The following is a 15,409-nucleotide window of genomic DNA, read 5'->3' as shown; positions in this document are numbered from 1 at the left end:
CTACTCAATCTGCACTTAAGATCTGTGCGAAGGATGTGTGCCAGGTCTTTCGGAAGCAAAAGACTAGGAAAGCTTCAGTCCCAAACGGTGTTTCACCTGCATGTCTGAAAGTCTGCTCTGACCAACTGGCCCCATCTTCACACAGATCTTCAATAGATCACTGGAGCTGTGTTAAGTTCCCTGCTGCTTCAAACGCTCCACCATCATTCTGGTCCCCCCCCCACCCCCCAAAAATAAATAAATAAATAAATAAATCACAGGACTAAATGACTACCTGTCACTCTCCCATCTGTGGTCATGAAGTCACTTGAGAGACTGGTTTTGGCCTACCTGAAAGACATCACTGGACCCCTGCTGGACCCCCTTCAGTTTCCTTACCGTGCATTATATCCTGCAACACCTCGACAGACCTGGGACTTATGCTAGGATCCTATTCGTGGACTTCAGTTCAGCCTTCAATACCATCATGCCTGATCTTCTCTCAACCAAACTGACCCAGCTCTCCATGCCCACCCCAATCTGTTGATGGATCACGAGCTTTCTGACAGATAGGCAGCAGCTAGTGAGACTGGGGAAACTCACATCTGGGAACCTCATTATTAGCACTGGTGCTCCTCAGGGATGCGTTCTCTCTCCACTGCTCTTCTCCCTGTACACGAATGACTGCACTGTAAAAGACCCCACTGTCAAGCTCCTGAAGTTTGCAGACGACACCACGGTCATCTGCCTCATCCATGACAGTGACGAGTCTGCATACAGACAGGAGGTTGATCAGCTGGCTGGCTGGTGTGGTCACAACAACCTTGAGCTAAACACGCTCAAAACAGTGGAGATTATAGTGGACTTCAGGAGAATTCCCCCCAGTACATTACGACTTGCACATATGCCATGCTATGTTATATGTCCTATTATTTGTGTCTATTTATACTCTTACCTTGTTTTATATTCTGTGTCTCACTGTAATGTTCTGTGTGCACTTATCTCTCCTATCACCCAAAAAAAATTCCTTGTGTACGCGAGAACACTTGGCAATAAAGCTCATTCTGATTCTGAGTATATATTGAAATTAAACAAGATTTTTTATCCAAGATTATTAAGTGCTGTAAACGTATTGTTAATTCATGTTAACTGCTATCAGAGAATTTCAAGAGAATTGTCAGGTTCAGGGATTGTCAGGGGGATTACACGACTGCCGACTGTTTGTTTTCCATCCTGATAACATTTATAGTGCCTGAGATTTACTGTTAGAAGTATGGCACCTGTCATCTAGCAATAAACAATAACAAGTTAGTTTGGGGACAGCCGAGGAAATTTGGGAATTAAGTGTAATAGCGAGCTAAAGGAAATAGAACAGAACATCATGAAGAGAAATGTACAAACCATGCAGATAAACATCAATATGAGAAAACCCAAGAAAAAAAAAAATGTTTGTCAAATTTCTTATTTATCACAAATTATTTACCTCATATTTATATGTTATGTAATATTGAAGAAAAAAAAATCAATATGAAGTGCAAAATCGTATTAGTGTATTCTAAGATTAAACAAATTTCTCCAACAGAGTTAAGTGAGAGGATTCATGACTTTTAAACAAAGAGGAAAATGGAGAATTCCTCTTCCAATAAACCAATTTCCTTAAATGCAAATAACAGCATATGGTGGAATTTCTCTCAGTGAGTCACATACCAGTGAAAGTTTGAAATGTACAATAACCTCCACTCGTTGAGCTACAGGTTCAAAATTTGGCTTACAAGAGCAGTTTTAAAAGTTCATCTGTGACAGAGATATAGATAAAACCTTAAGAATGACACTATTACAGATATCAAGCAACTTTCAAAGTCTTGTAAATCATTACTTTCTGCTGGTGATGTTAACTTATATTAATTGGGCTGGGGGTGGATGGGGGGTATCACTAAATGAGGGCAATATTATAAAAGTGGCTCGCTCGTATTTGACACTGTTGCGTTTGTGCTTTAAAATGACTCTCAAGTCTTCCCCACTGTCAAAAAAAAAGAATAAATCCCCAAAGACCACGAACCAAACATTCAGAGAATAACAGCGAGTCATTAAACCCAACACACAAACACCACAGATATTATCCTTGAGCTAATGAAAGGATAGGGTGCAATGTATTTTGCTAACAGTGTTCACAACACAAAACTCATTCTCACTCACCAAACGTTGCGCTGCACACACTGCGCGCGCTGTCCATTGGGCGTCACGCGTCATAAACCGGATTTGCATAAAAAAAGAATAAAAAAAAGTCGCCCATGTAAACAGAAATGCGCTTCTGAATGTTGTGGAAATGTTCCTAACAGTAACACTCTAAACGTTGTGCAAATAATTATATTAAATATTTAAATAATAAATAATTCTGGAAAATTATTTCTTCTCAGTGTTAACTTGTATTAATTGTTTTATTTTACTGAAGTCCTGAATGTAAAATCTATTTTATCTCATATAGCACAGGAGGACATATCTGTTGACCACTTCTAATTTTCTTCATTCTGACAACATAAGAAAAGCAGAACAGTGTTGAACATAGATGAAGCTGATTTCCTGTCGGCTGTCCAAGGGCTTTTTTTTCTGAGCTAATAAAATAGACAGGATGATGACATTATATTTCTTTGTGGTCACATGGCCAAGGAAGGGAATTTGTGATTATGTACAGTACATTTACTCAAAAGAAATCAAGACTATAAACCCATGCTGGGACAGACAGTCATTAAGTAATCAAAACTTTACTGAGAGAACACAAAGAGTTACCAAGATGAGAAATTAAACCTGAAGTGTTCAGTAAAGCCACACTCTGTCTTATAGTTCTCCTCACACAAATTGGGAGTGTTGGTCACACGTTTTCAAGCTCAACAACAGACATGTGAGTGAGAACAGCTTCATATTAGTCTGAATAGCCTCATGGAAATCTACTGTAGCCTTGCCAGGTTGCCTGGAAGGAACTAATTCATCACTGAACTTGTGACTGCTGTTGCCATTCAAGTAAAAAAAAAAAAAAAAAACTGTGAACTCAAGTAGGCTGATGTAAAGGTTACAACTTAAAGTTTTAAATTCATTACACTTTATTCAACCACACTGAATTTACTTGTGATTAATCTAATTAAAGACATCAAGTCAAAACTCATAAAATCTATTACAAATTTCAGAACTTATTGTGACGAGTCAAATGGATGGAAACAAACATGTTGTTATAATTTAATGATGAAATCCTTTTTTACAGAGTAGAATGTCTTGAGACTGTGGACTTTACTACCTCCTAAATCGTAAGCCTCTACGTCATTATGCAAAACAGTGGCGTAGTGTGCCAGGGTGTGCAACTGCCACCCAAAATGTAAGCTTGCACATTTCAATGAAATGGCAGTTGTTATTTTTAATTATTTTTTATGCTTTACTGTTTGCATCATGTCAGACATGGTATTATCCTTTATTTTTATTGGCCTAATAATTAACGTAACACCAGTAATATTTTTCTTTTTCTTTTCTTTTTTTAAAATTATGAACCAAACCTCCTTGTTCTCCATAAATACAAAGAATGTTCAAAAAAGATTTTGCATCTTCTTACACTGCATTACTGATTTATTTCTTATCCATAATTACATTTTTAAACCAATTAATGTAACTAAGTCCTGGTGTATTTTTATAATTTTTTCTGTATTGTGCAAATTGTACCGTCATTTATAATTGTGTCTTTAGCATATTTTGGAAAATAATGATGAATCATTCCAAAAAAATGTTTTTTTTTTTTTTTTTTTTTTTTGGTTTATTTATTTATTTATTTTTTTTTTGGTTTTGTTTTTTTTTTTGACAAATTATTAAGCCTCATATTTTCCATTGCTTTTTTTTTTTTTTTTTCAGTCATTTAAACTACACATAGCTTAAAAAACATTCATTACCATAAAAGAAATTGATGCAATGGTTGTTATTGTTCATTTTATTATATTTCACTTAATTGTGCTTTATTAAGTTTTCTCTTGGCACACCCAAAGTCTTGTTTCTGGCTACACCACTGATGCAAAACTTAGACCAGTTTTGCATCAGTAATCTGATTAGTGGCATAATAAAGCACTAAACGGGTGCAAAACAAGTGATCAATAGCCGTCAGTCAGTCAGATGCCTGTAACACTTTTTCGTTTTGCAACCTCTGAACATGTGGAAGTGACCTTGTTGACATGTAAAAGGATGTGCTCACATCCTCTTATGTGAGAGGATGATTTCATCTGGGCAACACAAATACAATCCCAGAGAATTTATCATATGAAGCACAGAGGCACACTGAGTTGCAGAGTCTGTGTGCTGAATCAGTGAAAAGCTACTCAAGGCCTTTGCTAAAAGTACATTGTCCTGAATCAGCGATGGTGTATTTAGAATGGAGACCCCAATTTTTATTCTATAAATAAATAGAAGATAAAACTTGTGTATGGAGCTCCTAGCCATATTACTCAGGATCACTTGAGTGACCAAAACAGCACAACTCTACATTTAGCTTCAACCAGACTTCAGAGTCTTGCAGTATTACAGTCTTACAGGGGCAGTACAAACACAGGATGCCAAATTCCAAATTTCAAGACCTTCTTCCTTGTGCTAAAGTCTCATTTATAAAACGTCCTGGTTACTTTCGTAACCTCCGTTCCCTGATGGAGGGAACGAGACGTTGTGTCGATGTAGTGACACTAGGGGTCACTCTTGGGAGCCCTAAACACCTCTGCTTTTTGAAAAAAGGCCAATGGGAATTGGCGAATGGAATTTGCATGCCACTCCTCCGGACACACCGGTATAAAAGGAGCTGGCATGCAACCACTCATTCAGGTTTTGTGCTGAGGAGACGAGACAAGGTCCCAGCCATTTCAGCGGGTAGTTCAGTGATGTGGCAAGAGGGACACAACATCTCGTTCCCTCCATCAGGGAACGGAGGTTACGAAAGTAACCAGGACGTTCCCTATCTGTCACTCACTCGATGTTGTGTCGATGTAGTGACACTAGGGGTCCCTATACAAAATGCCACAACTAGCTGAACTGTGTTACGTAGACTGACGGTGCGAGACGGGCAGACCGCTGTGTGCCTCATAGCCAGCGCACCAGGCCATCACGTAACCTCCCCCAGTGCTCTTTTGAGTCGACTGCCCAACAAATAGGGACAGGCTAACCCAGCCGTGGCCTCTTTTCCTCTTTTTTCTCCCCAAAAAGAGTGGAATATTGTTTACTGGCTGGGGGCCATAAGTGTCTACGTCGGAGGGTGTGTCACTCCCAAGGGGAAGACACCGCGGAGACCACACCCCGCCCAGAGTACTTCGAGTGGAAATACATCACATGGTCTTACCGAGTCTTGTCGGAAGTATGCCATGTGGAGAAGTCCCATGGTAGGTCCTACCCAACGGGGAAGGAGTTCTACAAACATGGTGACCGGGGACAGAGGAATCTCTGCCCAAGGAAGATGCAGTTTACCGACAGGGAAACGATTTGTGGAAGATATATCATATGGGGTCACCTATGGGGAACCAGCGCATGTGGAGCACCTTCCCAGTACAGGGCTTAGTTAGCACATGTACTGGGCCGGCAGCGAGTTTCTCTGCAAACTCGTCTGCCACAGGGCTAAGGAGGAAAGTCATCCAGGGATCATAACTTGTGACACGACTGGGAGTCAAAAGCGCATGTCTTCACCTCATGGGAGGGTAAAGGCGCTATGTGCAAGCAGTACACCCGGCCAGCTGTCCCGGAACTTACCTGTTCGGACCTGACAACACTTGGGACGAAACCGGCTCAACCCGGAGATTATAGAACCTCGCAAAGGTGTTGGGTGTTGCCCAGCCCGCTGCTCTGCAGATGTCTGCCAAAGAGGTGCCAATGGTCAGGGCCCAGGAGGCAGCTACACTCCTAGTAGAGTGGGCTCATAACCCCATGGGGGCCGGCACGTCCTGAACATGATATGCGATCACGATGGCATCAACCACCCAGTGGGCGATCCTCTGTTTGGAGACAGCGCTTCCTTTCCGCTAACCACCAAAGCAGACAAAGAGCTGCTCGGAGCTTCTAAAGCTCTGCGTCTGATCCAAATAGATGCATAAAGCATGCACCAGACACAGCAACGCCAAAGCTGGGTCTGCTTCCTCCTGGGGCAGCGCTTGCAGGTTCACCACCTGATCCCTAAACAAGGTCGTGGGCACCTTGGGCACATAGCCCGGTCGGGGTCTCATGATCACGTGAGAGTAACCTGGACTGAACTCCAGGCACGATTCACCGACAGAGAACGCCTGCAGATCCCCTACCCTCTTGTTGGAAGTGAGCGCAGTCAGGAGGGCAGTCTTCAAAAAGAGTGCCTTAAGCTCAACTGACTTCAGGGGCTCAAAGGGAGCACCCCGTAGAACCCGAAGGACTACAGAGAGGTCCCACGAGGGGATGAGGCACGGTCTGGAGGGATTCAACCTCCTAGCGCCTCTCAGGAACCTGATGATCAAGTCATGCTTCCCCAGATACTTACCATCCACTGCATCGTGATGTGCCGAAATGGCGGCTACATACACCTTCAAAGTGGAGGGGGACAGCCGAACCTCCAGCCTCTCCTGCTGGAAGGAAAGCACTGATCCGACTGCGCATCTCTGGGGGTCTTCGCGTCGGGAAGAACACCTCTTAGCGAACAGACGCCACTTCAAGGCATACAGGCGCCTCGTAGAGGGAGCCATAACCTGAGTGATCATGTCTACCACCGCAGGTCTTCCGCATCCCATCCAAGGGCCATACTTAGAGATTCCAGAGGTCTGGTTGCGGGTGCCAGATGGTGAGAAAGAAGGTCCTTCCTCGGGAGGGGGGTTCGGGCTGTCACGAGGAGCGTGAGGTCCGAGAGCCACGTCGGTGTGGGCCAGTAGGGTGTTACAAGGATGACCTGCTCCTCATCCTCACTGACCTTGCAAGTTGGCTCACTGGGGGAAAGTCCAGGGGTCCAGCTGTGTGCCACCGCGTCTACACCGAGGGGTGCCTCGGTCAGGGCGTACCAAAGCGGGCAGTGGGAGGATTCCCAGGAAGCAAACAGGTCTACCTGTGCTCAACCGAATCAACTCCAAATCAGCTGGACCACCTGTGGGTGGAGTCTCCACTCTTCCCTGAGCATAACCTGTTGTGACAGCGCATCCGCTGTGGTTTTGAGGTCGCCCGGGATGTGAGGGGCTCGTAGCGACTTGAGGCGCTGCTGACTCCAGAGGAGGAGACGGTGGGCGAGTTGTGATATGCAACGGGAGCGTAGACCGCCTTGACGGTTGATGTACGCTACCGTCACCATGTTGTCCGTCCAGACCAACACGTGCTTGCCCTGGATCAACGGCCAGAAACTCAGCAGGGTGAGCAGTACTGCCAACAACTCAAGGCAGTTGATGTGCCAATGCAGCCACGGGCCATTCCAGGAGCCGCTGGCTGTGTGCCCTTTGCATATGGTGCCCCAGCCTGTCTTGGAGGCGTCCATCATAACCACGACATGCCTGGAGACCTGCTCTAGGGGAACTCCTGCCCATAGAAATGCAAGGTTGGTCCAAGGGCTGAAGAGGCAGATCAGTGTGACGACCACACGATGTGTCCCGCGGTACCATGCTCATCTCGGGACTCGAGTCTAAAGCCAGTGCTGAAGCGGTCTCAAATGCATCAACCCGAGCGGTGTGGCAACCGCTGAGGATGCCATATGCCCCTGGAGCCTCTGAAAAAGTTTCAGTGGAACCGCTGTCTTCTGTCTGAACGCCTTTAGACAGTTCAGCACCGACTGTGCACGCTCGTTCGTGAGGCGCGCCACCATCGAGTCCAACTCCAAGCCGAGAAAAGAGATGCTCTGAACTAGGGAGAGCTTCCTCTTTTCCCGGTTGATCCGAAGCCCCAGTCGGCTGAGGTGTGTGAGCACCAGGTCCCTGTGCGCACACAACACATCCTGAGAGTGAGCTAGGATTAGCCAGTCCTCGAGATAATTGAGGATGCGGACGCCCACTTCCCTTAGCTGGGCAAGGGCTGCCTCTGCGTCCTTTGTGAAGACGCAAGGGGACAATGACAGGCCGAAGGGGAGGACCTTGTACTGGTACGCCTGACTCTCGAAAGCAAACCGCAGGAAGGGTCTGTGTCAAGGTAAGACCGAGACGTGGAAGTACATGTCCTTCAGGTCTACCGCTGCGAACCAATCTTGATGCCGGACACTCGCTAAATGCGTTTTTGCATCAGTGCAAGGCCAGTTCAGTACTCGCAGGTCCAAGACTGGCTGCAACCCACCGCTATGATGAAGTAGGGGCTGTTAAACCCCTTCTTCATCTCAGCCGGAGGGACAGGCTCTATCGCACCCTTCCGTAGAAGGGTAGCGATCTCTGCACGCAAGGTAGCGGTAGACTTGCACCGAGGTGAAGTGGACGCCACTGAACCTGGGCGGGTGCCTGGCAAACTGAATCGCGTAGCCGAGTTGGACGGTCTGGGTCAACCATCGCGATGGGTTGGAAAGCACGAGCCACGCGTCCAAACTCCGGGCGAGGGGGACCAAGGGGACAATCACGCTGTACGTACCCACGGGTGGGGCCTCGCGGCAGGGTGGAGCCCGAGGTGCCACGTCGAGGGGGCTCAAACCCCGTGGCCGTGCTGAGTCCAGAGACATCGAAGCACTTACCTGGCTCCTGATGCCCACCATAAGATTGGTTGAGGAGGGGGAGGAGGAATATCATCCCCACAGTCCATCGGAACCAACCCGGTGTGGGCATGTTTGTGCCACAGCTGGGCGCACAGGGGCAGGGGGTCCACTGCTGCAGCGCCGATCCTGCCAAAATGGCATGGTGGACGCGGTCGTGATGACAGCCATGCGCACCTGACATGTGGGGAACAAGGAACAAGAAAACCACTCTTTTGTTGAAGTTTTGGGCACCGCAGCCTCTTGGGCGTGCGGCGAAAAATGAAACAAATGATTCTCCTCCCGGCCCTCCACCGGGGGATGGAGTGGTCTGTCTACCAGCTCCATAGAAGCAGGTCTCCTCGTCCCTGGGTCGCCCGTCTCAGGTGCGCTGCAAAGCCTTCCTTGGGTTCTTGGCGGCCGGCCGTGAGACGGGTGGCGTCTGCTTCCTGCGGTGGGGCCGGGCCACAGGGGCGGGCTGCGGCGGAGCCGGTGCTGTTGTTGCAGGAGGACGCCCTTGGCGACGAGCAGACGGGGTGCGGGGTCTTGAGCCGTGCTGGGGCAGGATGTGTTGAATAGCCTCAGTCTGCTGCTTCACCGCCGAGAACTGCTGGGCAAAGTCCTCGATGGTGTTGCCAAACAGGCCAACCTGGGAAATGGGGGCGTCAAGGAACCGTGCCTTGTTGGCATCTCTCATCTCAACCAGGTTGAGCCAAAGGTGGCACTCCTGGACCACCAGGGTGGACCTTCGTCGCCCGGAGAGCGAAGTCGGTTGCCGAGCGCAGTTCCTGCATCAATCCCGGGTCAGAACTACCCTCGTGCTGCTCTTTTAGCGCCTTGGCTTGGTGTTCCTGCAGGAGAGCCATGGGGTGCAGGGTGGAGGCGGCTTGTCCAGCGGCACCACAGGCCTTAGCCGTCAGAGATGATGTAAACCTACAGGCCCTGGACGGGAGTTTTGGGCACAAGTGCACCACGAGCACCTTATCCACCTGAGGAATCACCGAATACACCTTGGAAGCCCCACCGTCGAGGGTAGTGAGAGCGGGGGAGCTGAAAGATCGGGATCGGGTAGTAAAAGGTGCCCCCCACGATCTTGTCAGCTCCTCATGCACTTCCGGAAGAAAGGGACCGGGGCGAGGCGAGGCCATGAGCGGCACTCTGGGCCCAGGAACCAATCATCAAGCCGCGAGGGTTCAGGGGAGTGTGGAGGGTTCCACTCTAACCCGACGCTCACGGCTGCCCGGGAAAGCATGTCCGTCATCTCCGCATCAGCCTGAGACTGGACGACCATACCCGAAGGAGGAAGCCCAGCCGAAGTCTCCGCGTCAGAATGGACAAGCCCGCTCTCCGATGCTGCGCTCGATAACTCATCATCTTCCCGGGCCCTGAATAAGAGGTCGAACTTGCCCTGAGACAAGCCGGTGGTCTCATCCGAGAGCCCGACCAGGGCAAGCGAGCGTGCTGAGGAATGGCAGGTCCGTGGGGGGTTACCCGCATAGGTGCTCCCACTGAAGCCCCCAAATCGCCCTCAGTGCTAGCCGACGCGGCCTCATACCCATAGGTAGAAGAACTGAGGCAGGGAGCTGCTGGGGTGGCTTGCTTTCTTACGAAGGCAAGCCGCGACTGCAACGTTGCCATGGTCGTGTTCTCGCAATAAGGACAAGACTCATCCACGCACGATGTAAGGCAGCGATCGTGGCCATCAGAAGCGGAGAGATAACGACCATAACCAGGAATAACACAAAAACGGAAAGGCATCTTTAAAAAGCCGTTCCTTGTGTGCTGCTCTTTTAGGATAGAAAATATACTCTTTTTTAGAATATACTCTTTGTTTACTCTGCCGAATCGCCCAGGAGTGTTCTCTGCACTCCACGGGTGCAGAGGGGGAGAAGCCGCTGAAATGCACCATAAAATCCAGCAGTTTGAGGTGAATTGAATTCAGTGCACTGATTGCAATCGCTCGGCTCTGAAGAGAAAATCTGTATGAGTGGTTGCATGTTTGCTTTTTTCAAAAAGCAGAGGTGTTTAGGGCTCCCAAGAGTGACCCCTAGTGTCACTACATCGACACAACATCAGTGAGTGACAGATAGGGAACCACAGTTCCTAACATGTCCTAGATTAAAAGATAATTAATTGTAATAATTATAATTTATCACACATTTGCACACATACAGTGAAATTATTTTTTTTTTTCACATATCCCAGCTAAGCTGGGGTCAGAGCACAGGGTCAGCCATTATATGGCACCCCTGGAGCAGATAGGATCAAGGGCCTTGCTCAAGGGCCCAACAGTGGCATCTTGGCAGTGCTGGAGCTTGAACCCCCAACCTTCTAATCAGCAACTCAGAGCCTTAACCGCTGAGCCACCACTGTCCCAGATGAGATGATTATGAAGCAGGGACAGGAACAAAGGAGGCCAAGTTCAATATTTTAAGATTTTCTTCCTTCTGCTAAAGTCCAAAATCAACTACAAAACCTCAGATCCTAACAACATCTCTGATGAGATGCTCCCAGTTACTTCACAATCTTCATCTCAGTAGATTCCCACTCACACTGAGACCCAGCATGAGGGCCATCTCTGCTCCTTCTCCTGATCATATTTCCAACAGCCTATACAGGAAGGTTTCTCTCGAGCTTTGCCGAGGAAACAGGTGTCGCTCCATTGTTATGGTGCGATCGGCCGCTGTGATAGACTCCCACACTAAGAGGGGGTCGATGCTCATTGTGTGGAGTCTTTGATTGATGCAGACCAATATCCCCCATGTGCATTCTACTGTGAGCCCAAAGTTCTCATACATATCCCTCCCTCCCATAACAATAAGGCCAAACTACCCCTGCCATGATCGTTTTAGGAAATAACAGCAGTCAAACAATGGTGACAATATTCAACAGTAAGTGCTTCCTTTTTATATTTTGCTGCCGACACAGTGTCCCAGTTAAGCAGGTACAGTAGGATGTAGGGGATCTATAATAGAGCAGTATTTACCATAACCAGGATGTTGATTTATTCTCTCTAGGCAGAATTGAAGAACTCTATTCCTTCCTTGTAGTCTCTATTGGTACCTGTGGGAACTTAACACTTACCTCAGTTTCAGTGTAATGTTGTATAAAACTGAACTGAAGAGTAGTGTGTGTTGTATAAACAAGGATAGCAGTAGCAAATTCTTTATGCATGCACACAGATCAAGATGCCAGAATTTGTGATTTTACAATTAGAGGTTGATTAAGCTTTTAGAGATGTATATACACCCAATTTGTAAATTAAATCAGACCTTTATTTAGTAATACTGTAAAAATACTTTCATTGGTTAGTATTTGCTTCTTTGAGCTATTCAACCCCTGGAAGTTCTTGACATACAATTATAGAAAGTTTTCACTTCAGTTTCATCATTCTTATTTGTGATCTTTTCGTCAGTTAAGCATGTACATCTCCCATATTATGAAATACCTAAATTTCTCATGTAAAGATATCAAAAACAGCATGCATCTTTGAATCACCAACACCTTGAGATGTTCTATATCCAGATAAAGCTTGTTTTAAGAAAGATTTTGTGTGTTCTAAGTGTTCTTTTTACCGGGATTGGGATCTGTTTGGTTCACAGAAACAATAGTAACAGTTCTACATATATGACAAAGTGCAACAGTCTACAGGTGCAAACTCTATTTTTGATGCAGCACGAGCACTTAAAAAATCTATTTATCAAAATTATCAAGAATAGCTAACATCATCCAGTCAGCTTTTCTTTTTTTTACTATTTATATATAGCGCATATTCATAGTATGTCATTGGAACATATATAGCATAAATAATGCTTATCCTATATTTGGAATGTAAACCCCATTTTGACTGCCAGGTGTTAAGAGCCCAGAGGTAAGTACAGTGAGGAATATGAAAATTGGTAGAAAAGACATGAGCCTCCTGTCATTCAAACAGGAAGAGGTATAAAACAAAGCAACTTTCGTATCAGAGCCTTTCATGTCAGACATAACCAACGCCTATGTATGATTACAAAGCAGCCACTTTCACTGCAAAATATGACTCAAACATAACGAATTCTGAATATAGAAGATCTGGCTGACCTAAAGCACAAACACTTGTTGAAATTCTTAGAAATACAAAGAACGGGGGGCCTGGGTAGCTCAGTGGTAAAAGACACTGGCTACCACATCTGGAGTTTGCTAGCTCACTAGTTTGAAACTAGGGAGGGTAGAGTCACATGGGGTAACCTCCTTGTGGTCACTATAATGTGGTTCATTCTCGTTGGAGCACATGGTGAGCTGAGTGTGGATGGTGTGAAGCCTCCACACGCACTATGTCTCCATGGCAACACATGCAACAAGCCACATGATAAGATGCACAGGTTGACAGTCTCAGACATGGAGGCAACCGAGGTTCATTCTCTGCCACCCAGATTGAGGCAAATCACTATGCAACCACAAGGACTTAAAAGTGCATTGGGAATTGGGCATTCCAAATTGGATGAAAAAGGGGAAAAAATCCAAAAAAATAAAGCAAAAAGTGACAGGTGTAATGTGCATGCAGTCACTGTGCTTGAATGCAACATTTGGGAATGCGTACAATTTTAAGTTGTAGTTCACAATAGATAAGTGTTTTTTTTATTTTATTTTTATTTTAGAGCTATCTGACAAACTCATGACAATACAATATTCAATAACTTTCCTACAGTCTGTATCCAGTTACATTTTATGACCACAAGCTGACCAGTGTTCAAAAGCAATGTTACGCACACACAAACACACTAAAAACTTTTGCCCAGTTTCAGTTCCACTCTCAACCAGTTTTGCAATATTCAGCCCAGACTGTAGATTAACTGGAATTTAAACTAGGCCAATTGATCACTGATCTGTCATTAAGTGTGAGTAATTATCAAATGTACCCATGCAGGTGTAAGTTTAAATTGCTTATAATGTCATATTGTCACAAGCAATTTAAACTTACAGTTATGTCAATTACACACAGGGTGTGTAATTATACTTTTTTTTTTAAATGTACTGAAATATTTTGAAATATTCAACATTCATGTTACTTTTTTTTTTTTTTTTTTTTTTTTTTTGCAGAAATATGTAACAATCTACCTTCTCATGATTTGGACTCAACAATAACATATTTTTACATTCCTGTTTGGTGTTTTAGTTGCTGATGAACAAGCACATGAATCTAATAAATAAACTTCCTTATGTATCCGTATGTATTATTAGAGTTTCTGTCAAATGCTGTTTTTGCATGAAAAGGAGAAGTATCTCACTACTTTATATCTCTCTTGCCCCTGACGTCAACCTATATACTCAATGCCAGTTACCTCTTCCAAAGTGACATTTAAATCTTTATTATTTTATTTTTTTACAGTGTTATGATAGTAATGAAAATGAATATATCATTTGAATATTATAGATGGCATATTAACAGGAAACTAATCTGCAAGTGAAATGGCTTTATGACCAGTGACTATTTGTCAATATGCTCTTTCTCAGCCTCAGCTACTTCATGTAGAAATATATAATAATTTTACTTAGAGGCATATTGAAACTCATATTCCATCATTATTTGGAAATATGAGTGCATTGCACTGCATTAATGCATCAAATAATATGAGTGTGTCAGCGTCAAGCCAATTCTAAAGCACAGGACTCTACAGAGATGGAACATCAGCAGAGCTGATGGCATTGACTGTATTTTACATCCAATCATTTAGAATCTGCAGACTTCTGCATATATTTTGTTAATAATGCATGGCCAGAAATATTTTGGCACATACCGTCTCATAACGTCATGTTTTTCATGTAACTCAGATGTTCTGTCAACTTTATGTACAGTCACCCAATGATCTGTGAGAACTAGAACTGCTGCTGTATCTTGCTTGAAAGTGATAAGATCTCAGACTTCACCACTGTTTTTACATCTGACCATTTGCAGCATAAGTAGACAGAAAAAAACAACTGCTTTGCCCATGCATTGAAATTAAAAGCATGCTTAAAGTCCTAAGATAAATACAGTTTCATTAGAGTTAAATTCCACCTCTTCTGAGTAACAGAATCTTGCAAAGACATAACAGAACGCCTGAATAGAATGCCTGCAATTATACAATATAAATCTCTACGTAGTATAACAAAAACAGGATTGCATTATTGTGTTACACACATGAAGATGAATGTCATTCAACAAACTACCTTTGTCTGGCAAGGATTCAGACCACAGTTCTGCATGCATCACTTTTTAGTCACAGAATTAGTGATTACTACAGTCTCCATCTGACAACTTCACCTATGAACATCCTCATCTTAAAACTCCATTAAAAGGGTCTTGAAGCATTGGGAGTCTTCACTTGTGCACTTGAAGTGGACTATGAAAAAGTTGTTTTCTTCTGATGCTTGCTAAGGTCAGTTATAGTCTGCACATCATTTCCAATGTACAGTATGCATTAATTTTTTCCTCTTTACTTCTATTCTTGTCATGCGCAAGATGAGCTCTGATGAAAATGACTGTTACACACAAACGCACAACAGACACCACTTACCTGGAGATCTTAGCCCCTTCCCATAATTTTGTTGCCTCTTATCACTGTGCGGGGTGAGACGGAACCAGTGTCCTCGCAATGTAATTCAGCACCCATTTACTTAAGGTGAAAAGAGGTGGAAATGTCACCACATCCTTCAGCATTAGATTAAACCAACCTGCAAAAATGCCGAAACAAAGGCAGCAAAAACAAGAGTAGTTTTCAGGACGTCTGCTGTGCTGTAGTGTGACTAAACAGGAAC

The 15,409-nt window shown here is 44.9% G+C and overlaps 1 protein-coding gene across 4 annotated transcripts in view; it reads right to left on the bottom strand.

Annotated features, from left to right (window-relative positions):
- Positions 1 to 15,409, bottom strand: part of LOC127448706 (phosphoinositide 3-kinase regulatory subunit 5-like) — a 41,827-nt gene extending 26,418 nt beyond the window's left edge. Inside the window, exon 1 of one of the 4 annotated variants that reach the window (XM_051711444.1) lies at positions 15,169 to 15,409. Coding sequence is in view for 2 of the 4 variants with exons in the window: in XM_051711442.1 (XP_051567402.1) it covers positions 583 to 736 (154 nt within the window). In the remaining 2 variants the exon portion in view is untranslated. Of the gene's footprint in view, positions 1 to 582; positions 1,178 to 15,168 lie in introns of those variants that run through there. The other 3 variants (XM_051711445.1, XM_051711442.1, XM_051711443.1) reach the window with 3 other exon arrangements.

This window comes from Myxocyprinus asiaticus, chromosome 12 (genome assembly GCF_019703515.2).
Source record: "Myxocyprinus asiaticus isolate MX2 ecotype Aquarium Trade chromosome 12, UBuf_Myxa_2, whole genome shotgun sequence".
In the NCBI taxonomy this organism is placed as follows: Eukaryota; Metazoa; Chordata; class Actinopteri; order Cypriniformes; family Catostomidae; genus Myxocyprinus; species Myxocyprinus asiaticus.
Note: the sequence above shows the minus strand (reverse complement) of the source record. Positions and strands in the feature narration are given on the sequence as shown.